The sequence below is a fragment of the Equus quagga genome, chromosome 3, assembly GCF_021613505.1.
Source record: "Equus quagga isolate Etosha38 chromosome 3, UCLA_HA_Equagga_1.0, whole genome shotgun sequence".
NCBI lineage: Eukaryota > Metazoa > Chordata > Mammalia > Perissodactyla > Equidae > Equus > Equus quagga.
In genome coordinates this window covers 96099641-96124598 of record NC_060269.1, presented here as the reverse complement: position 1 = coordinate 96124598, position 24958 = coordinate 96099641, and the positions used below count along the sequence as shown (strand labels likewise).

The window sequence follows — 24958 nt, the reverse complement described above, 5'->3', positions numbered from 1 at the left end:
CCTTTTCTAGAATGTCCTTTAAATATTGTCATATAGTATGTAGCTTTTTGTGACTGACGGCTTAGCATAATGTTTTTGAGATTCATCCATGTTGTTACCTGTATCAGTAGTTCATTCCTTTTTTAAAAACAGCTTTATTGAGATGTAATTCAGATATTATACAGTTCACTTGTTTAAAGTGTACAATTCAGTGGTTTTTTTGTGTATTCACAGAATTGTGCAACTGTCACTGCAGTCAGTTTTAGAACTACCGATACATGCAGCAATGTGGATGAATTTCAAAGCATTATCCTAAGAAGTCAGTCAAAATCTTACCACCTTTACTGCTGACATCCTGGTTCAAGCCACCATAATCTCTGCTTGCATTATTATAATAACCTGTAAAGTGGTCTTCCTACTTTCACCCTACAGACTGTTCTCAGAATAACAGCCAGGATGATCTTAAAAAATAAGTCAGATCATGTCATACCTCTGCTCAAACCTTGTTATCTACTTACAATAAACTCTTAGAAATATAGGTTGTTATATATAAATCCAGTAGTGACCACAAAGCAAACACCTGTAGTAGCTTCACAAAAGATAATGAGAAAGGAATCTAAGCACAGCGCTAAAGAAAGTCATCAAACCACAATGGAAGAAAGCAAGAGAAGAAAGGAACAGAGGAACTACAAAACAGCCAGAAAACAATTAACAAAATGGCAGTAAGTACATACCTATCAATAATTACTTTAAATGTAAATGGACTAAGTTTTTCAATCAGAAGACGTAGAATGGCTGAATGGAAAAAAAAACACAAGACTCATATGCTGCCTGCAAGAGACTCTCTTCAGACAGAAGGACACACACACACTGAAAGTGAAGGGTTAGAAAAAGATATTTCCATGCAAATGGAAACCAAAAGAAAGCTGAGGTAGCTGTACTTATATTATACAAAATAGACTTTAAAATGAAGAGTGTAATAAGAGACAAAGAGGGGAATTACATAACAATAGAGGGGTCAATCAAATAAGAGGATATAACATTTGTAAATATTTATGCATTTAACATGGGAACGCATAAATATATAAAGCAAATATTAATAGACCTAAAGGGAAAAATCAGGAAGAAGGACCTGGCTACCCACTTCCGAAAAAATTGGTCATGGAAACTCTGAATAGCAGCAGAGCATTGTCTGAGATAGTGCCAGAAGGTAAGAGGCTGGCACAAAAAGACTGGACTTTCTGCTTTGCTCTACACAGGGTCATTAGGAGTTGAAATTGACTTGACAGCACTAACAACAAAAAGGGAGAAATAGACAGCAGTACAATAATAGTAGGGACACTGATATCCCACTTACATCAATGGATAGATGATACAGACAGAAAATCAATAAGGAAGCATCAGCCTTAAATGACACTTTAGACCAGATGGACTTAATGGATATATACAAAAGATTCCATCCAAAAGCAACAGGAATACACATTTTTCTCAAGTGTACATGGAACATTCTCCAGCATAGATTATATGTTAGGCCACAAAACAAGTCTTAACAAATTTAAGAACATTGAAATCATAGCTAGCATCTTTTCTAAACATGATATGAAACTAGAAATTATGCAAAGAAAACTGGAAAATTCACAAATATGTGGAGATTAAACAGCATGCTACTGAACAACCAGTGGGTCAAGAAAGAAAGAAAGCAAAATAAAAAATACCTTGAGACAAATGAAAATGGAAATACTACATAGCAAAACTTAAGGGGGATGTTAAAAAAAAAAGTTCTAAGAGGGAAGTTCATAGCGATAAATGCCTACCTCAAGAAACAAGAAAAATCTCAAACCACCTAACTTTACACTGCAAGGAACTAGAAAAAGAAGAAAAAGAAAGCCCAAAGTTAGTAGAAGGAAGGAAATAACAAGATCAGAGCAAAAGTAAATGGAGACTATAAAAGGACAAGAGATCAGTGAAACTAAGAGCTGATTCTTTGGAAAGATAGACAAAATTGACAAACCTTTAGCTGTTCTCACCAAGAAAAAAAGAGAGAGGACTCAAATAAAATCAGAAATGAAAGAGATGTTACAACTGATACCATAGAAATACAAAAGGATCATAAGAGACTACTACAAACAATTATACACCAACAAATCGGACAACCTAGAAGAAATGGATAAATTCCTAGAAAAACACAACCTTCCAAGACTGAATCAGGAAGAAATAGAAAATCTGAACAAACCAATTAACAGTAAGGAGATTGAATCAGTAATTAAAAATTTACCAACAAACCAAAGCCCAGGACCAGATGGCTTCACTAATGAATTCTGTCAAACGTTCCACAAATAAACAACACCAGTCCTTTTCAGACTCTTTCAATAAATAGAACAGAGGGGAACACTTCCAAACTCATTTTACAAGGCAAGCATTACCCTGATACCAAAACCAGACAAGGACACCACAAGAAAAGAAAATTATAGGCAAAATCCCTGATGGACATAGATGCAAAAGTCCTCAACATAATACTGGTAAACTGAATTCAACAATACACTGAGGGTCTACCATGATCAAATGGGATTTATTCCAGGGATGCAAGGATGGTTCAACATCTACAAATCAATCAATCTGAGACATCACATTAACAAAATGAAGGATAAAAATCATATATTCATCTCAATAGATGCAGAAAAAGCATTTGACGAAGTTCAACGTCCATTTTTTATAAGAACTCCCAACAGAGTGGGTATAGAGGGAGCATACTGCAACATAATAAAGGTCATATATGACAAGCCCACAGCTAACATCATACTCAATGGTGAAAAGCTGACAGCTTTTCCTCTAAAATCAGGAACAAGACAAGGATGTCCACTCTCACCACTTTTATTCAGTATAGTATTGAAACTCCTATCCACAGCAGTTAGGCAAGAAAAAGAAAGAAAAAGCATCCAGATTGTAAAAGTAGTAGTAAAAGTATCACTGTTTGCAGGTGACATGATACATATAGAAAACCTTAAAGACTACCAGAAAACTGTTATAACTAATAAATGAATTCGGTAAAGTTGCAGGATGCAAAATCAATATATGGAAATCTGTTGTGTTTCTGTACACTGATAACAAACTGTCAGAGAAGTTAAGAAAACAATCCCATTTACAATTGCATCAAAGAGAGTAAAATACCTAGGAATGAATTTAGCCAAGGAGGTGAAAAACCCATACACTGGAAAGTATAAGACATTGGCTGTAGAAATTGAAGATGACACAGATAAATGGAGAGATGTTTTGTGCTCATGGATTGGAAGAATTAATATTGTTAAAGTGTTGATACTACCCAAAGCAATCTACAGATTCAGTATAATCCCTGTCAAACTTCCAGTGGCATTTTTCATAGACATGGAACAAACAATCCTGACATTTGTATAGAACCACAAAAGATCCTGAATAGCCAAAGCAATCTTGAGAAAGAAAAAGAAAATTGGAGGCATCATGCTCTCTGATTTCAAACTATATTACAAAACTATGATATTGGCGTAAAAACAGAGACGTAGATCAATGGAACAGAATAGAGAGCCCAGAAATAAACCCATGCGTATATGGTTAATTAATGTATGACAGAGGAGCCAAGAATATACAGTTGGGAAAGGATAGTCTCTTCAATAAATGGTATTGGAAAAACTGGACAGATACATGCAAAAGGATGAAACTGAATCACTATCTTACATCATACAAAAAAATTAACTCAAAATGGATTAAAAGTTTGAATGTAAGATCTGTAACCATAAAACTTCTAGAAGAAAACATAAGTGGTAAGCTCCTTGGCAATGATTTTTTGGATTTGACACCAAAAGCAAAGGCAAAAAAAACGCAAATCAACAAGTGGGACTACATCAAACTAAAAAGGTCCTCCATAGCAAAGGAAAAACTATTGACAAAATGAAAAGGCACCCTCCTGAATGGGAGAAAATATTTGCAAGTCATATATCTGATGAGGTTAATATCCAAAGTCTTTAAGTAACTCATACAACTGAATAGCAAAAAGCCAAACAATCCAGTTAAAAAATGTGCAGAGGATCTGAATAGACATTTTTTCCAAAGAAGACATACAGAAAGCCAGCAGGTACTTGAAAAGATGTCAACATCATTAATCATCAGGGAAATGCAAATCAGAACCACAATGATATGTAACCTCACTCCTGTTAGAATGACTATTATTAAAAAGACCAGAAATAACAAATATTGGTGAGAATGTGGAGAAAAGGGAACCCTCATGTACTGTTGGTGGGAATGTAAATTGGTGTAGCCACTATGGAAAACAGTATGGAGATTCTTCAAAAAATTAAGAATGGAACTACCATACAATCCAGCAATTCCACTTCTGGGTATTTATCAGAAGAAAATGAAAACACTAACTTGACAAGATATATGTATCCTCATGTTCATTGCAGCATTATTTACAATCACTAAGTATGGAAATAACCCGAATGTCCATCGATGGATGAATGGATAAGGACGTCGTGGTATACATATATGCATGGAATATTATTTAGCCATAAAAAAAGAATGAAGTCTTGCCATTTGTGACAACATAGAGGGCATTATGCTAAGTGGAATAAGTCAGACAGGGAAAGACAAATACCATATGAATTCACTTACATGTGGAATCTAAAAAACAAAAAAGCTGAGCTCATAGATACAGAGAACAGATTTGTGGTTGCCAGAGGGCATGGGGGGGAGGGGTGGAATGGGTGAAGGGAATCAAAATGTGCAAACTCCAGTTGTAAAATAAATAAGACATGGGGAAATAATGTACAGCATGGTGACTATAGTTAATAATACTGTATTGCATCATATTTGGAAGTTGCTGAGAGAATATGTCTTAAAAGTTCTCTTCACAAGAAAAAAAATCTGTAACTATGTAAGGTGATGGATATTAAGTAGACTTATTGTGATAATCATTTCACAATATATACAAATATCAAATCATTATGTTGTACACCTGAAACTAATATAGTGTATATCAGTTATACCTCAATAAAACAAAGTTAAAAACTGGAAGAAATCAGAAACAGAGCAAAAGTATATTGGGAATAAACAAGGCCAATCTTGCCTTGAACTTCCTGCAGTGTTTGTTATGTTCTCTTTAGTTGATTCAGTCTTTTATGTGATATATAGATGAATTTGGTAGGCTGTAGGGGGCCAAAGACAGGAAAACCCCACTGCTGCATTCCCTGTAGGCCCATGTGCCTGGGACTTAAAATCAGGGCAGCATGAGCATAAGGCCTGAAAACGTGTGCAAACCCTCTTTTCCTTTCTAATCTATTTCCATTTGGGTCTTTTTGCTTGGGAAGATTTGGCCTGAGCTAACATCTGTGCCAATCTTCCTCTAATTTGTACGTGGGTTGCCGCCACAGCATGGCCGCTGATGCATGGTGGAGGTCTGTGCCTGGGAACAGAACCCAGGCCACTGAAGCGGAGCATGCCAAACTTAACCACCAGGCCACAGGGCTGGCCCCTCAACTCCATTTTTTTAAAATAATACTGTTAATGGGAGTCTGTTTAGTGTGTTTAATCTTAAATTGCTTAGCCAGTGATGTAGGAAGAAGAGGTTTTGAAGAGTAGAGATGGGTTTTGTAAAAGTGAATGTACTTCATGAGAAGTTAAAACATTTCATTGATTAATTATGTATGTATGTACTCACATACATAGAGAAAAATGCACATGAATATGTAGCTTGGTGAATTTTCACAAACTGAATCAACACCCAGAAACGAAAGCAGAACCCAACTAGCATCCCCAGTACTCCCATTGTGCCCCTTGTAGTTACTACTTCCTATTCGGAGTAACAACTATTCTGGTATCTAGTGCCAGAGATGTGTTTTGCCTGATTTTGTACTCTATATAAATTAAATTATGCTGTATATATATATTTGTGTCTCTTCTTTTGCTCAACATTTTGTTTGTGAGATTTATCCATATTTGTTATATATGGTTAGAGGTTATTCATTTTCAATGCTATACAAAATTCCATTGTATGAATATACCACAAATTTGTCCATTCAGTTGTTGATAGGCATTTGGATAGTTTCCAGTTTTTAGCTATTAAGAATAGTGCTGCTATCTAATACCATCTATTAATGTATTTTGATGCACATAGGTATGAATTTCCTAGGACGTTTTGTGGTTTTTATCCATAATCAGTGAACTCTGTGTTCTTCAGCATTGCAGTCAATATATTTACTATATGTATCTTACTCAAAAGAGAGGTTTAGTTGCAGATATTACCAAACCTTCCCTTCTTACTGTTCTCACTAAACTTTGTCTACACTTCAGATTCCTTACATGTATTCTGGTTAAGTATGCACATTCATGTCTTTTATCAGATTGTGAGTGCATTTCAGTACTTTGTTTTACTTGCTTGTGTATCCCTGCACCCTGGCACAATACCTGAAATACAGTAAGCTGGTTGAGGGAATGGTGATAGCCATCACCATTGCCAGCGATTAACACAGCAAGTCTCCTTAGTTATGTGAACCATCTAGCTAGGGTGAAATCCTTGCTTTAGTTTGACATCTCAGAGTCAAAGGGTTACGAATGGGAAGTGATCACTCTGAGAGAAGCCCAGACCTGAGAGCTCAGAACTGAACATGCTGTGTGGGTAGAGGGAATTGCTGTGGCTTTACAAGCCTCTTGGAGATTTCATGTGTTAACAGCAGTGATTCCAAGGGATACTGTGGGGGCCAGATATAAATAGCAGAACACAAATGGGGTAATGTGCCACTGCCAAGCTACTGCTGGGGGTGTTTATAAAAAGAAAAGCATTCCCTTCTCAGCTCTCACTGTCAACAACCTCCCATCCTGAAGACACGCTCACCACAACTGAGAGAGTGGGGGAACAGTTTGAGACCTAGCATCATTTAAACCTCCTCCACAGTCAGAAAAGCCAGGTAAACATTTTGATTTATTTACACTGAGCCTATGGAAGTCAAGAATTTTCAAGAAAACCCTGATTCAGAGCTTGCTTGCCACGTACTGCCTTGTGACAGTTATCTGTCAAGTATTATATTCCAAATCTTTTTAAGAAAAGGAAGTTTAACACAAGGGTGGCATTTTGGTAGTATATTTCAATATCTTTAGTGAAAGGAACTGCTCCTGAATAAAGATGGGAATCTGGGGCCAATGGGAGGACTATCTCCTTTCCCATTTTCAGATGCCAGAATATGGTGATTGGTAGGATAAAATAGATATTTCAGTTCAGTTCTGGTGATATCAACTTTGTTGTAGGTATGTGAAAGGAATTGTAGACCAACCTTTAATTGAATTGGTTAATGGCTCTGGGACAGCTTCAGCCCTTGAGGGCCTCTTACCTTTTGTTTACCCCTTTCAGTCTCATAAACATTGGGGTGAATACTGGGCATTCAGCCAGTGGAGTTGTATAATCTTACTAGAATTGCTGCCTACCCAGTTCCTTCTTATTCTCATTCCCGCCTTCAGAAAGTTATTCAAGACACTGGTTTTATCCTTGGCCTTCTCTTGAATGTGAATATTTGGGAGGAGGAGGCCCCCTTGGATAACTGGTTTGAACCACTACTGGTTTCATCATCTCCGTACTACCCACATGAGTTTGACTTGGTTTGCAAAGAGGATAGAAGAATGGATGATGTGCTTGGACACTAACTCCTGTAGAATTCTTGGAAACTGGGAGCTAGGGGACCAGATTGAAATGGTTGTTTTTCAGTTTGTGTTATTTCCTGTGTATGCTGAGAATAGATTTAGAGATAGAAAGAAAATATGACTACTGATGACCATGGTGGAACAGATGACGTATCTGGAAGAGACTGGAAATGGACAGATTTAATCTTGAGCAAATTGCAGAAGTTCTCTGAACTTTTGTTATGTTTAAAATGAAGGTGTTAGACCACCAGACAAAATCTAATGGCCCTTCCAGCCATTGGAAATTTGTTGATAATCACTTTCTGACCATCACGATACCCACTGTCATCTAGAATGAAAATATTTATAGTATGTCATTCTCTCCACTTCCCTAAACCTCTTTTTTAAGTCTACTAAATTGGAATTTCTTCATTTTAATTTAGGAGAGAAAAATGAAGACAGGACATTTTGAAATGGTCAGCATGGTGCTAGCAGCTATGATTCTAGTGGACATCTTCCAGGTAATGTTGGGAATGGAAAGCATGTGGTCACTGGAATGGGAACTCTTGATATAACATTGCCTGAGGTTTCTTTGTAGGTTGATGATGGAAATGAGAGCAGACAGAATAGGTAAATCAGTTTTTTACAAGTAACTTTTATCTTTTCGTTTTCCACATTTGATACAGGTTAACTGTAGAAAGTTGAAAAAATTAAACTTAAGCAAAAAGAGGAAAGCAAGAATTATCCACAGTCCTTCCACTCAGAGGGAAAGATTCTTAATCTGTTGTCTGTTCGTGTATAGTCTTTTCAGCTTTTTATGTGTGTATTTTAATTTACAAAAATGGGTTCACACTGTACGTAGTATTTTTTTACCTTGCTTTTTAAGTTAATATTGTGCTAGAAATGTCTCAGTCATTAAATATTCTGAAAATGTGTTTTTCTCCAAATAAGACAACACTGTAGTGTTTGGTTACAAGTTTTCTATTAAACCATATAATGACCATTTTCTCACATTCAGTATTCTTTTTTTCTCATAGAACTTTTATGCTTTTATTTTTCAGTTGAATCTTTAAACATTCTGTAACATATTTTTGTGTGAAATGTGAGACTGATATCTCACTTGGTTTTTTTCCTCCACATTCTTAACTGTCATATCACAACTGAGTATTTGTCCCCTGATTTAAAGTGCCTACTTTAAATAGATTAATTTCTTAAAATTTTATCCATTTTTGAATTTAATATTCGCATCCATTTTCTTTAGAATCATTGTGTATTCTCTCGCCTATACTGTACTGTGATTTTTTTTATTGAGGTATAATTCACATATCATAAAAATTCACCATTTTAAAGTGCACAATTCTGTGGTTTTTATATATTCGCTACGTTGTGCAACCATCACCAGTATCTCATTACAGAACATTCATATCACCCCAAAAAGAAACCTTGTAGCTATTAGCAGTCAGTCCCAATTTCTTCTTCCCTGCATCCCCTGGCAACCACTAATCTGCTTTCTCTATGGATTTACCTATTCTGGACATTTCATCTGAATGGAAGTATACAATATGTGGCCTTTCGTATGGCTTCTTTCACTTAACATAAGGTTTTCAAGGATCATCCATGTTGTAGCATTTATTAGTACTTTGTTCTTTTTTATAGCTGAATAATATTCTCTTGTATGGTTATGCCACATTTTGTTGATCCATTCATTAGTTGATGGACATTTGGGTTGTTCCCACTTTTTGGCTCTTATGAATGAATAGTCCTGCTATGAACTTTCATGACAAGTTTTTGTGTGAACATATATTTTCAATTCTCTTGGATATTAGCTAGGAGTGGAATTGCTGGGTTGTATGGTAACTCTATGTTTAACTTTTTTTTTTTTTTGAGGAAGATTAGCCCTGAGCTAACTACTGCCAGTCCTCCTCTTTTTACTGAGGAAACCTGGCCCTGAGCTAACATCCGTGCCCATCTTCCTCTACTTTATACGTAGGACGCCTACCACAGCATGGCGTGCCAAGCGGTGCCATGTCTGCACCCGGGATCCAAACCGGTGAAACCCATGCCGCTGAGAAGCGGAACGTGCGCACTTAACTGCTGCGCCACCAGGCTGGCCCCTATGTTTAACATTTTGAAGAACTGCCAAACTGTGTTCCACAGTGGCTGCACCATTTTACATTCCCATCAGCAGTGTATGAGGGTTCAGTTTCTCTACATCCTTGCTAACACTGATTATTTTCCTTTCTTTTTTTATCATCAGAACCATCCTAATGGGTGTGAAGTGGTATCTCACTGTGGTTTTGATTTGCATTGTTAATATTCTTTTGCAACATAATTTTCATGTGTTTGTTTTATGAATGTTCCATAATTTGTTTAACCAATTTCTTTTCTTGAACATTTAAGTTGTTTCCATATTTTTGTAATAAATTTTTGGTAATTGAATTTCATCAGTATGGGCTTTTGTTTCAGTGGATAAATCAGAGGAAGAAAATATCATCACTGTGTTCATGTAGCCTTTTGTTCCTGTCCCTTAATGTCCATTCAGTTGCCCCTGAATGGTGGTGGTATTTGTGAGCTTTTTCACTGCTCAAGGCACTCACTGTACAGAACACACAATCAACTGTGGCCTTGGGCCAGAAGGACTTGATGTCTAAAATTAGACATGTGGAGACTGGTTAGAGGCATAGGGAAAAGACAGGAACATATTGGATCAACTTTGATATGATGTGAGGAATGTGGGAGGTGATTTCAGGATATGATGTCTTATAATATGTTGAAGTCTTGAAGATAAATCAGGCTTTGGTGCTCAGGATGCTCTCTGGTACATTCTGTGCTGTAGAGGAAAGTGCATTTCTTGGCTAGGAGATGGCAGTGATTTGATCTCCTGAAACTCAAATTCACACTTCAGGAAACTGACCTACAGACCCAGGAGTTCAGAGATCTCAATGACTTCCCTGGCGGAATATTCTGTGGCTGGTAATCAAGACAGTTTCTGATGCTGGCACAGTTCCTTCATTTGTAAAATGGTGTTCTGAATTGTCTGCCCAGCCTTTCATAAGGGTTGTTATGAAGACAAAGTTAAACTCTTAAAAGTGCTACCTAAATGTCAGTGGTCTTCATCATTGGAAACAGAACATTTTGGTTAAGAGGACAGACTCTGGAGTCAGGTTGTCTGGGTTCAAATTTTAATTCCAGACAAGTTACTCAATCTGTGTCTTAGTTTCCTCATCCTTAAAAAAGGGATTAATAGGGGTACCTACCTCACAGCTTGCCTTGAAGATTAAATGAGTTAATATATTTCAACACTTAGTGCCTAGCATACAGAAAGCACTTTGGACAAGTTTGTTAGGCCTTAGTAATGGAGTGGCTACAGAGGGTGACTGAGAAGGAGATAGCTAGGGAAACTTCACAAATGAACAGATGGTTTATGTAAGGACAAGTTGGTGGTGGTCATTGTAGACAGTAAGATTATAAATTTGGTCTTAGACTGTTATGTTTGAAGTATCTTTGAGTAATTCAAGTGGAGTTATTAAGCATTTGGTATACAGGTCTGGTACTTACAGGGATGAGTTAGAGGTATTTAGAAGATAATTGAACTATGGGCATGTATATAATCGCCTAAGTGTAGAGTTGAGAGTTAGAAAATAAAGTAGCCTTGAGAAACTCCAACATTTAATAGTCAACTAGAATATGTTGGATCTGCAAAGGAGTGTAAGAAGAAATGTCCCCTTAGAGCTGTTTAGGTGGAGGGTTGAGTTATGAGCGGAATTGAAATGGAGATAGCAAGGATAGACATCTCTTTCAAGAAGTTTGTGAGGGGGAGAAGAGAGATAGTGGGAAGGGGATAGGTAGTGTGGGATATGGAATCAAGTTTTATTTTGCTTTTTTAAGTTGATTCTCCCCCACCCAACACACACCCTTTTTAAGAATCATTCACGTGGAAACTGCAACTTAAACAGCTCCTGGCTTAGTGTCTCTATAAAGTCTCCAACTGAGGTTGCAGCTTATGCAACCAGTGTTCCATACAAGGATAGAGTAGTGGAAAGAGAATGGTGTGGCAGGCATTATCCTTTTATTTGTAGAAACCCTTAAATGGTATCCCTTGGCAGATTTACTCATCTTACTTTATTTTTCTTTTTTTCAATGGTGAGGGAGATTGGCCCTGAATGAACAGCTGTTGCCAGTCTTCCTCTGTTTGCTTGAGGAAGACTGTCCCTGAGCTAACATCTGTGCCAGTCCCCCTCCACACTGCATGTGGGACACCGGCACAGTGTGGCTTGATGAGCGATGTGTAGGTCTGCACCTGGGATCCGAATCTACAAACCCTGGGCCACTGAAGTGGAGCACACAAACTTAACCACTACACCACCAGGCCAGCCCCATGCTCATCCTATTTTCTGATCCATAGGCCAGAGTATAGGGTGCTTATTTAGTTCAGTTGAATATATTGCCAGTTACTATGCTAGGTGCTTGGAATTCAAAACATAAATATGACAGAGATCCTGCCCTTGAGGAACTTACAGTGTAATACATATATACTTTCATGAAATAAAAACTACAGTTTATTGAAGGCTTGATATGTGCCAGGCATGAGGTTAAGGGCTTTGCATGTATTCGTTATATCATTTAATCCTCATAACAATCCTACAAGGAAGATATTTCCTCACTTTATCCTTGTTTTTTAGATGAAAAAATTGAGCTCAGAAATGTTGAATAACTTTCCCGTACCTAGTTAGTACCTAGTTAGTAACAGAAGTGGAATTTGAACCCAGATCTGTCTGGCTCCAAGCTGGTGTTAATTATGTTACACCACCCTGCTTCTTATGTTATGTGTATCATTTAAAGATGCATTAGACCTTTTTCAGTTGTATATGACAGAAGCACAATTCAAACTAGGTCAGGCAAATAGGGAAGCAATTGATTCTTATGCCTGAGGTAAAATACAGTCTTCAGGTATGGCTAGTTCCAGGGCCTTAAGTAATATTATCAGGCCCTCATCTCTGTTTCCACCTCTCAGCTCTGCAAGCCTCTTTATTCAGTTTATTTGCAGATAGGATTCTCCATGGGACTAAAAGGATAACTGTTGGTGCCCCAAGCCAATATTATACTTAGAGCTATGGTTGTAGAGGAAGAAAGAGCCCTTTTCCCCCCTGAGATTGCTCTGGTTGTTAAGCCTGCTGAAGGTGCAGAATCAGTCCTACCCAAACCACATGGACAAGGCAGGAGGAGTCCTTAAAAGAAAAGGGTAATACTTGCCATTTTGTATTTATATATTATGTACAGTATGTCACATATGATATTTCAAATTCACTCAACAGTCTTGAATAGCTAAGAATATCATTCAAAGCCAGGACTGCGACCCATTTTTTCAGTTTCACACTCGTTCTTTGCTCTGCACTAAGGATTCAGTTGGATGAGTTACAGGCGTAATCATACCCATGCTTCTCATCCACTAACATTTACTCTTTCATAAAAATAGGTCACAGCTGAGAGAAGTTATCAATGGCAATGGAGTGTACTTCCTACATAAAAAACATATCCAAAGTTGATTATAAACAAGGGAGAGATTCTTGGCAGGGCACGAGAGGGTAGGGTCAGTAATGTGAGAGAAAATTATATATACCAAATATCTTATTTCAAGAGTATTAATCTCCTTTTCCTTTGAAGGTGAAAGCTGAAATATTAGACATGGCAGATAATGCGTTTGATGATGAATACCTGACATGTACTGACAGGATGGAAATCAAATATGTTCCCCAACTGCTCCAGGAGGAAAAAGCAAGCCATCAGCTCTTGGCGGATGTGTGGGAAAATGCAAAAGCCAAATGGGAAGTCCAGAAGACTCAGATCTTTCTCCCTAAAAGTTTTAAGGATGACCATGGAATAGCTCTGATGGCATATATTTTTGAAGCTCAAGAGCAAACTCACTTTTACCATCTGTTCAGTGAAGCTGTAAAGATGGCTGGTCAGTCTCGAAAAGATTATATCTATGGCTTCCAGTTCAAAGCCTTTCATTTTTACCTGACAAAAGCCCTGCAGTTGCTGAGAAGACCTTGTGAGGACAGTTACAAAACTGTGGTGTATATCAGAAGCCAGGGTACTTCATTTACATTTGGAGACACAAATCAAGCCAGATTTGGCCTTTTCACCTTGGCGTATTCAGCCAAACCTCAAACTACTGATGACCAGCACATTTTGTTAACCATTCACACATGCTTTGGAGTTGCCGTTGAAAAGTTCTTCGATAAAGAAAGTGAAAGAATTATCTTAATACCTCTGAATGAGGTTTTTCATGTGTCACAGGATGGGCCTGGCAATAACCTTATCCTTCAAAGCACAAACAAGACCTGCAGCCATTACGAGTGTGCGTTTCTAGGTGGTAAGTGTCTGTTCTGTCTGTACTTGTCTGGGAGGGAAGAAGTGGAATTCTTAGGCCCATGGAGAGATCAAGAAGGAAAGTGAGAGGTGTTTGAAAGGAGAAATGACATTGGTGATCTCAGTCTAGTTCCTTTCATTCTGTTAGTTTCTTTTTCTGTAATTTAATCTTATCAAAATAATACATCTACAATATTATTGAAAGTTAAAACAAACAGATAGTACGATAAGGCAATTGTTTTCACCCAGGGACAATTTTGCCCCGCAGGGTCATTTGGCAATGGCTGGAAACACTTTTAGTTGCCTACTCAGAAGGCTTACAATGAAAAATAGCAGCCCCCTGCCTCACTCTTCCCTATCCCCAATTCCCACTCCTCAGTGGCATCCATTTTAATTCTTTTAGCTGTTTTTTTCAGGAACTTACTGGCATGTTTCTAAGTAAATAACATTCTTCAGCATGTTATTTCTTGATTTTTAAATTTTTAGACATCATCTATTGACTTCCCATTATAGAGAATGAGTATTTAGTTCTCATATACCTTCATTAGTTAGAAATTCTTTATTGCGTTCAGCTGTAACAGAAAACCTGCCTGATAGCTATCATTTAATAAGAAGTCTAGAGCTAGGCTGTCCAGAGTTGGTACAGTGGCTCAGCTACATCATCAGTGACTCAGGCTCTGTCTTTCTCTTCCACCAGTCTTAGCATGTTGGTTGGTTGGTTCACGTTTGAGTGTGACCGTTGCAGCTATAGGCATCAATCGATGTTCAAGACAAAAACCAAGGGAAGGGGGATGACAGCCAAATCTTCCTCTTTAATCAGGAAAGTAAAAGCTTTCCCAGAAACTCCTAGTAGACTTCTGATTATGTATCATTGACCGGAACAGCTATTTGGTCATCTAAAACTGCAAGAAAAACTTGGAAAGGGGGTAATTAGCTTTTCCAACCTCCATAGTGTGGGAAGACAAGGGAGAAAGGAATGAGAAATAGCTATTAAATCAGTAAACCAAAAGTATCTGATAATCACCTCAATATTTGTGCATTTCCCCCTTCTGATTCTTGCTAGTGTAGTAGGGACTAGTACCTTTTTAAGTACCTCTTTTACCCCAGGGTTATTAGTTGTATGACTTTTTTTGTTTCCTTAGTTTTCTATATCCCATCCATAGTTCACCCCCAAGTCCTTAGAAATATAAATCTCTTCTTAATACATTCAGACATAACATATTCTCATTTTTTTTCTCTATGTAATCCTTCTGAATCCCCCCCATCATCCTTCTCTATTGTATGCTCTTTAGCCCTGCCACATGTCCTGAAATCTCTCCTCACTACTATTTTCAGAGTTGGTTTTGCTTCTCCCCTGTGAGGAATCCCGTATATCTTGGATTTCCTCCTCTTTCTTGAATTACTCCTTTGTTTGACAGGAGTAGAGGCTTCCAGAAGTTTTCTGAGAAAAGAAACATGGAGGCAAATTTTCTAAGACTTTGCATGTCTGAAAAATTTACCTTTAAGCTTGAATAATAGTTTGTGTAGATTTATATTTCTGTTTCGGAATTTATTTTCCTTGGAATTTTGGAGATGTTTCTCCATTGTCTTCTAGTTTCTTGTACTGCTGTTGAAAAGTGAAGTTGTTCTAATTACTAAAACTTTGAATGAGACTTTTTTTTTCCTCTAGAATGTTTTAGGATGTTTTCTTAATCCACAACATTCTGAAATTTGATGATGATGTGCCTTGGTGTATATGATTAAAGGGTTAACAAATCCTTTCTCCTTCCTCCGATGAGAATAGCCTTCTGTTGATCTTCTAGCACCGTTTCTCTGAAATCTACTAAAGTTGGAATGATAGCTGTGTAGTGATGCAACACTGACTAATGGTAAACATAACCCTTCATTGGTAAAGTGCATCTGAGCTGGGAGGATTGTGAATGAACTATAAATACCTAGGGGGAAGCCATAGCTGTGGGCATTCCTGAATGTGATGTGACCTACCCAGGTGTTCTTGCTGAGTCCTGGAATTACTGGTATAAGAGACATTTTCTTCCATATGCGGCCTGAAGCTGCTAAGCTAGGATGGTTCCTGCACTAACCTGTTTAATCTTGTTTCCTTATACCTGAGCTGTCATTCTGGGGACTAAAAACAGCCCTGGACTGCTGTGAGGACTTGTATTGAAGGGATATACTGATGCTGCCCTGTTGCTAAACGGTATGCTGTGTTCCCTGCCTTGCGTTCTTCCGTAAAACTGAGTAAACAGGTGAGGGAATGTGTTTTTGGGTGTTACAGGTGTGATTGTCTAGCTGAACCCCAAACTATGGCTGCTGGTCAAGCAGAGTGAGTATTGCAGTAGTGCCTCGGGAGTGAGATAGGCTTCTAGACCTTGACTCAATGTGGCCAAGGCACTATGAGATAAAAAAGAAGAGGTAGAGAAGTGCTGATGAGACATCATGCCTGGGTAGGGGCTGATCCACTTATGATTTAATGGCAGAAACTGTGTGGCCATTGAGGTGCCTGGGACACAAATTTAAGGAAGTCCTCACTCTCAGGGTTGTACACTTGCACATTCTGTACTTGCATGATCCTAAGAGTGAGTGCTTACTTAAATTTTGCACTCTAGACACCTCATTTGCCTCATCCCAGTACTGGCCCTGAGTTGCAAGTGAGTGAGACTAACTGTTCACCTTGAGAGGGCAGATGAAGACTGGAGTAAGTAAATTTGCGTTGAGAGGAAAAGTGCTCATTCCCCTCACCAACCCTACATTAGACTTGACCAAAACCCAAGTCACTTGGAGCCAGTTGTACTAGCTGATGGGACCTGATTGTAGGCATGCATCTCTTCCCAATTCCTCATACATTACAGTAGCTTGAAATTGGCCACGGTTAAATGAAGACCCCATCCCCAACCTCAGAATCTGTTCAACTTTACCAGCACATCACAGCCAGAAACCCAGTTGTAGCTAGGCTGACAAAATGATACCACTTTTGGTGCTCCTGATACATTCAGTCAAATGCCATTTTTGGAGGCATTGGTTATACAGAAGCCCTGGCTGCAGTAGCTACAGGCCAGATCAGTAACTAGTATGTGGTTGATGGACACAGATGGGCAGTGGAGCCCACAGAGTCCATGTTTGTGAGTAGGATTATGATAAACAAAAGAGGTGGAGCCATTGGGTTGATTCAGAATGAGCCAGGGCTCAGACCAGCGTGGGGTAGTGCGTTACGAGCACCATGTGAAGAAGAGGGCAGAGGAATGGACACACCTCTGTGGACTTGCCCACAAAGTCAGGCAGAGGCTACATAGCACGTTAATGTTCAACCACAGATGTCTTTGTGGAGGCTCACTTGTACTGTTTGTTTGGAGAACTCTGACAGTCAGGCACTTGATCGTGTTGGTTTAACTGTAAACTGGCATCTAACCAATGTCTTCTGCTGCCATCTAGAGATAACTAATGGGAACTCAAGGTCAAAAACTCCCTAAAGTGATCATTAAAGCTAGGCTGTTTGAAACACTATTAAGTATAATAACCAGGGGTTTTAAAACCTCAAGCCAGAAGAATATAATCAGAGCATTGTTCCATTGTGACTGAATATAACTCTGGATGAGAAAAGACAATATTTCTAAAAGAGCTGAAAAACTTAGGGGGCCGGCCTAGTGGTACAATGGTTAAGTGTGCACGTTCCACTTCAGCGGCCCAGGGTTTGCCAGTTCGGATCCCGGGTGCGGACATGGCACCACTTGGCAAGCCATGCTGTGGCATGCGTCCCACATATAAAGTAGAGGAAGATAGGCACGAAAATTAGCTCAGGGCCAGTCTTCCTCAGCAAAAAGAGGAGGATTGGGAGCAGATGTTAGCTCAGGGCTAATCTTCCTCAAAAAAAAAAAAAAAACACAACCCTTATACTGTACTAAATTTAGTGTGCTACCACAGCACTTGCTTATGATCTCCAACATAAAAATGTATTGTAGGCCCTACAAAAACTAGCTAAAAATATATTTCAGTTGGTTAGGAAGTGGGGAGATTATCCGTGTCCCATTAGATAATATAATTCCTTGTGGTCAAAGATACTAATATTGCTATTACTCCAAGATTATGGGAGTGAATTGTGAGTAAATGGTAACAAAACCCTTTCTCCTTCCTCATTGGAAAATTATCACAGGTTAACCTTCTATACTGTTTTCCTGGAAAACTTGATGAAGGTGGAATGTCAGCTGTGTAATCAGGCTACATTCCTTATTGTTAAAAATGACCCCCTTAGAAAACTGCACTTGGGTTAGGAGGACTGGAGATGAATTATAAATACCTGGTGGGAAGCCATAGTTTTGGGATTCCCTGCACCTTACAGTGCAGATGTAATATAAGATTTCTACTTAGAAGCAGAGATAATGTACAGATCATCTCTTGAACTCTCGTTATTTTACTGAGCAGTTGGGCATAGATCATCTAGCATTTTGGACAAAGTTTCTATAGAAAGGGGCCAGGCTGTATATATGTTCTACATATTAATAGAGTTATGAGGGCAGGGATATCAAGGTTCCCTGGCTGGAAAAGTGACCTTGTTAGAAAGGAGGAGCCCCTGAACTCCAGTGGCTCCAGTCTATTTTGTTGAGCTTAATCAGACCTATTGAGGCAACTCTGTGCTAAGCCATCAAAAGGGAGAAAGAAGATGAACCTACAGGGCTATCTAGATTTATTTTTTATGAATCCACCCCCAGTCCTTGAGGGTTCGTTAAATATAAGTATCTTCATTGGTTCTGATTGACACTCTTATTTAGCCTTCCCTGGGACTAGCAAAGTTTCTATGCTGTTGTCTGGGATTGGGGCTTCAATAAGATTCCATGTAGATAGGCCAGATAGGAAGCGACATACCCATCACTATGAGGAATTCACATCATGAGTTAGTGCCTAGAACGTCCTCCAGATGTTCAGCCACCAGACTTGTTCATCCCTATCATATCAAAGTTCAACCAGAGAAACAGAATCAGAAGGAAATATATATTAAGTCATTAATTGCAAGGAATTGGCTAGCACAATTGTGGGGCTGGCAAGACAAGCCTGAAATTCATAGGTCAGGCTGTCAGGAAGGGCAGGCATGAGCTGAAGCTGCTGTCTGCAGGCAGAATTTCATCTTCTTCTGAGAAGCCTTAGCTCTTCTATTAAGGCTTTTCAGCTGATTGAATCAGGTCCACCAGATTGTCTTGGATAATCTCCCTTACTTAAAGTTAACTGATTATAAACTTGAGTCGCATCTACAAAATACCTTCAAGGCAACAACTAGATTAGTGTTTGATTGAATAACTGGGGACTGTATCCCAGACAAGTTGACACATGAAACTGACCCTCACACCTATAGGTATTAGTTATCCATCACTGCATAACAAATTACTCCAGAATTTAGTGTCTTAAAACAACATTTATCATCTCACGGTTGCTGTGAGTCTGGAATCTGGGTGTAGTGTAGCTGGGTCTTCTGACTGTGGATCTCTCACAAGGCTGCAGTCATCCTAAGACTTGACTGGGGAAGATCTGCTGCCCAGCTCACTAACATGGTTGTTGGCAGGATTCAGTTCCTCGTGGGTTGTTGACTAAGGCATCAGTTCCTCATGAGCTGTTGGCCGGAGGCCTTGCTTGTTCCTGGCCACATAGGCTTCTCCGTAGAATATCTTGCAATGTGGTGGCTTGCTTTATCCGAGTGAGCAAGAGAAAGAGCAAGAGAGAGTGCCAGCACATCACAGTTTTTTGCAGCTCAATCATGAAACTGACATCTCATCACTTTTGCTGTCTTCCTTTTCCTAGAAGCGAGTCAGTAGGTTCAGTCCACACTCAAGAGGATTATATAAGGATGTGAATACCAGGAGGCAGGATCATTAGGGGCCACATCAGAAGCTTTCTACCATAGTCCCACCCCATTATAGTCCAAATTGTCCTTTTTCCACAATAATGCGTTCCGTGGTGACATCTGTGGGCAGAGGAGAGTGACCACAAAACCGCTGGTAGCAAAGTCAGCATCCAGTTCCATATACTGGTGTTTTTGATCTGATCAGTGTGATCTGTCAAGTTTGTTTGCTGAGGTCATATGAAATATATATTCATTAACTGAAGTAAAAGCAAGTATTATATGAATGTCCATATATCCACTGAAGTCAGATCAAGCACACCCACACAAAAGGGAGAGGAATATACTTTTCCTCCAATTCCCCCTCTTCTCCAACCTCTAATTCCTGGTGCTTGGGAACTCAGCTAAGGCAGAGGTTGGTGTGCTTGTGTGCAATTTATAAATAGCTGAAGACAGCCAAACCAGTCAGCCCTGTAAAGATCTTTACTGGGGATTCTGGTAGAATTTTTCATTTGAAGGTCTGGTCCTCTATAAATTATTTCCTTACTGTGATAGATTTGCCTTTAGAGCCAGAAGCTATAATAGAGATAATGGCCACACACGCTTGATTTGCTGTGTTAGTCTCCAGGTGCTTTCTTTAGATGCAGTCACTTCATATGAGCATCCACATGAGTGACGTAAAGATTGAGTATGTGAGTTGTATTTGCTCAATTTGTTTCTGTAGAGAGGGACTGTGTATGGGTTTATCTTTAGTATTCCAGTTCTGGGTGTCTCAATGGCCTGTCATACAGCTAGGGCATTTGTGTTGGCACATGAGTGTATGTAAAGGTAAATTTCAGTCAGTCCCAAAGTGGTGTGCTCCCTGCCAAGATCACCATCTGAAGTTCAGCTCCTCACACAGAGCCTCCAAAGCGATGAATGTCTTCATTACAATGGGTGGATGTAGCATTCCATTGGATTTGCCCAACCTGGGGGCAGGCTGTTTTGTTAGAGAACTCTGCTATCTTTTCAGGTGTGAAGTCTGTAGGTAAGGCCCCCATTGAGCCAGTAGTTTGGGTAAAGTAGTAGGTAAGACTTTTGTAATGTCTAAGGCAGAGGTTCTCAGACTTTCTCGGTTCATGGTGTCCTTAGTGTTGTCATATTGTTTTCACAGTGTCCCTAGGCTAAAAGAAACACGTAAAAGTTCCATTTTTTAAGTAAAGTCAAACAACTCAATAAGTATTTATGTCCTAACATCTTAGTAGCCATTTGAAAAAATAATACACATAATTTAAGTACTGTTATTTTATTCTTAACCACAATAACTTGCTAATGGGGTGTATGTACCTGTTGGACACTGCACAGATTCTCAAACCTTGGAATCAGATTAGACACCACCTTATTTCCTGATCCACATTGATTTTCACATACATTTGCTTTTTTTTTTTTAAAGATTTTATGTTTCCTTTTTCTCCCCAAAGTCTCCTGGTACCTAGAAATATATTTTTTTTTAGTTGTGGGTCCTATTAGCTGTGGCATGTGGGACGCTGCCTCAGCATGGCCTGATGAGCAGTGCCATGTCCATGCCCAGCATCTGAACCAGTGAAACGCTGGGCTGCCAAAGCGGAATGTGCAAACTTAATCACTCAGCCATGGGGCAGGCCCCTGAAAGCTATTAGGTTTTTTTTTTTTTTTTTTTTTTTGTGGAAGATTAGCCCCGAGCTAACATCTGCCACCAGTCCTCCTCCTTTTGCTGAGGAAGACTGGCCCTGAGCTAAGATCCATGTCCATCTTCCTCTATTTTATGTGGGACGCCTGCCAGAGCATGGCTTGACAGGCAGTGCATAGGTCTGTACCTGGGATTTGAACCAGTGAACCCTAGGCCACTAAAGTGGAATGTACGAACTTAACCACTGCGCCACCAGGCCAGCCCCTTCATACATTTGCTTTTTATCTCAACGGTTGCTGAAAACCCAGCTTTGCAAATATACGACATCATCAAACAGAATGTAACATGATATAACTTTGAAACTACGTTCTCCCTCAAGCTAGTAGTTCATGCAGTCTCTGCCAGACATTAAGTATGACTGTGTTTGTGTTGACATTTTAAAATATCCCTTGATACCCCTGTGAATTTGCTATAGCATTCAGGGACACTTCTGCTACTGTTTGGGAACTGCAGCTCTAATAGATGGTCAGCCACCTGTTTGTGAAAGTGTCTAAGGCCTGGGAGCCAGGTTTAGTTCTTTATTGGAGGTAAAATTTCCATGTGACAATGGAACTTTTGGGAGTTGGTCCTTCTTTATGGGAAGTTAGTTTAGAGAGAAGCCATTGCACGGTAAGATACTAGGTTGGAGAGTCATGACAAAAAGTAGGCAAAAAGCCTACTCATAGTAATCTTGTGACTTTTTACAACTGCTGGATCTGTGGTTATGTTCCCTTTTTGATTCCCTATATATTGTGCCTTCTCCCATTTATTTCTGGATTGATCTCATCCATTTTTAACCCTGCTACTTCTTTAGAAACCTAAAGTAGTTTGATTACTTTGCTGCTGCTGAAAATGCTAATGGAAAATTAAATCCAGAGTCAAATAGGGAGGAGAAATGCAGTCTTGTATAAATGGATCTGTGTTAAACATTAAAAGATACCCTCCTCTACTACTGAGGAGGCTCTCAAAAACTCTGTGTATAAAAATCACTAGGAGTGCTTGTTTAAAATGCAGATGACAAGGTGTCATTCCCCAAAATTCTATATCAATAGTCCTGCCCTGGGTCCTGGAATTTGCAGTTTTAATAAGCACTCAGGTGATTCTGAAGTATGTGATTGGAAAACTACACTTTGAGAAACATGCTCTAATTTGTGCTACAGAAGAGATAAAGGCTTTTAAAATCCCCCAGTGCCTAGTCCCCAGGCTGAATCTCTCTTATTCTGTCTATAGCTTTCTCATCCACAACTCCCCTCACCTTTACCTTACCCTCAACCAAGCTGTCGGGTGAGACTTGCACTCATCTCCTGTTAAGGCAACATTTTGTAATAGTCTCAAGAACTCTTTTTAAAATTTCTAGCCTAGCCAAATACCTGAGGTTAGCCTCAGGGCACCATCCAGCTTCTAACGGATCTATACCATTTCCGGGACCAGTAGAAACTGGACTAAGTCACCTGGATTCTTGGTTAAGACTCCACTAATGGAGCAGGATTTGAGAGCAGATTATAGAACAGCACATCTCATAGTGACACCTGGCCTTCTCAGGGCCTCCACTTCTCTTAGATGGAGAAGTTCATTCTCAGCTGAACTTCCAGATTAGATCAGCGAGTTAGCCAGGCATGGAGAAGAGTATCTAGACCTACGTGTGGCATTCTGGGAAGCCCTCCATGGCTTGTGCTGGCACCAAATCTAAACACCCACTCAGTGATCTTCTTGCCTTAACTCTTATTGGGCAGGCCAGCAGATTCCCCTTTGAGTCAAGTCTCAGGGGAATCATTGCAGCACAGCATTGATGACTTTTTCTAGGGCATCACCAGCAAAAGGATCTAGGGCCTTATAAAGGTGCCTGTTCCTGTTCTCCGAAAATTGCAGATTTCCTTACATACAGGTCACTGTTCTGGGGCACACCAAATCTGTTTCTCTATATGAATGTGAAGGATCTTTTTCATATATTCAAGGATCTTGAAGTTCTGATTGAGATTCTTTTTCTCCAATGTATAGGAATTGTCATAGTACAGGGGTAGATTTGCTCTTGAGGACATTTAGTATCTGAAGAGAGGATTAATTGAACAGACAGGTAAATTTTCTCCTAACTTTTGCAGACTAATCATAGAATAGAATCATAAAGTTTTAGCTTTTTGTGGACCTTTGGAGGTCATTTGAAGCAATCTCCCAGTAAAAGATACAGATAAGAAAACTGAATTCCAGAAATGTTAGATGTTTTATCAAAGATCATACTGCTGTTTGGTGGCTGTACTATGAATACAAAAATGTAATTGTTCTGCAATTTGCATCCTGCTAAATTATGCATCTGATATACTACACACTAACAGATTAGATTACCGATAGCCACAGACCAATTTGAAATCTTTACCAGGGGAGATTGTGTCTAACTGATAAAGCTTTATTTATCTTTATGTTTCAGGACTGAAAACTGCAAATTGTGTTGAGAACGTGGGTAAGATATGCTTTAAAGTGTTATCTCTGTAATGGGAATTTTATCAGTGTTATTTCTCACAGGTATGGGTCAGAGCCACCCTGCCATACTGCCATCATCTTCTCAAAGCTGAATTGTGCTACTGCTACTGCCTTTTCTGGTGGAGGGTTCAGGAACCTCTGCTACCTGCTTGTCACCCCACCCCCATCCGCAACCTTGCCCACGGCTGTTCTCTCAAGCACTGCATTTGTCTTGGGAACGCAGAGACCATGCCACTCTCACCCTAGCCTGTCTTTCCAGGAGCGTAAGGATTCCTGAATGTTCCTACGTGACTCCTATACACAGAACTAGACTCATATTCCTTTGTTTTGCTATCTTAGGAAAATAACATTTGGGAGACTAATGAAGGAATAGAGTGAATATGGCTCGGGGGTTGGGGAGGAGACAGAGTGGTAATTTGGTCTGAGGGAAAAATAGGAGGATGTAACAAAAATCTCTCTTAGAGGACCATGAGAAAGATTTGGGAAGGTAATTCTAAAAGTATTTAGGAACAGCATTATCAGGGAGGCTCAACAGATTTAAACCATAGTTGCCAGAATATGCCTTGGGCTGATGTGTGCTTTGGGTGGATCCTTTTGAAGATTTCCTTATTAAAGAGTTTGAAAATAAGGATCTGTTTCTAGCTGTCTTCTCGGCTAGTTTTTCTATTAATTCTTCTTCATGTAGTTAAAATGAATCCACATCCATTTATTTTTGAGACTGAAAACTTATATTTCTCATACTACCATATACTGTATATATCTTAAATGTAAGTCAACTCATATCTTTATTATTAATAAGCGTTTAAAAATAGACTGAACCTGACATTCACATCTGCGCATAGTACTGTGAAATGAAAAGATATTTATATTTCAGAATATCTTCAACCCATCTATGTCTACAACCCTGGTAAGTATGCTCTAATTTTTAAAAATAATCCTTTCATGGATATTTAGTAGCTCTTTCCTGTTTAGCAAACTGTATT

At 39.1% G+C, this 24958-nt stretch overlaps 1 protein-coding gene across 4 annotated transcripts in view; it reads left to right on the top strand.

Annotated features, from left to right (window-relative positions):
• Positions 1-6777: 6777 nt before the first annotated feature.
• ART3 (ADP-ribosyltransferase 3 (inactive)) overlaps positions 6778-24958 on the top strand; it is a 35295-nt gene continuing 17114 nt past the window's right edge. For all 4 annotated transcript variants that reach the window (XM_046655593.1, XM_046655592.1, XM_046655591.1 and 1 more), the window contains exons 1-5: positions 6778-6911; positions 8061-8138; positions 13282-13993; positions 23923-23955; positions 24850-24882. In XM_046655593.1, coding sequence (XP_046511549.1) covers positions 8070-8138; positions 13282-13993; positions 23923-23955; positions 24850-24882 — 847 coding nt within the window. In that variant the 5' untranslated portion in view covers positions 6778-6911; positions 8061-8069. The remainder of the gene's footprint in view (positions 6912-8060; positions 8139-13281; positions 13994-23922; positions 23956-24849; positions 24883-24958) is intronic.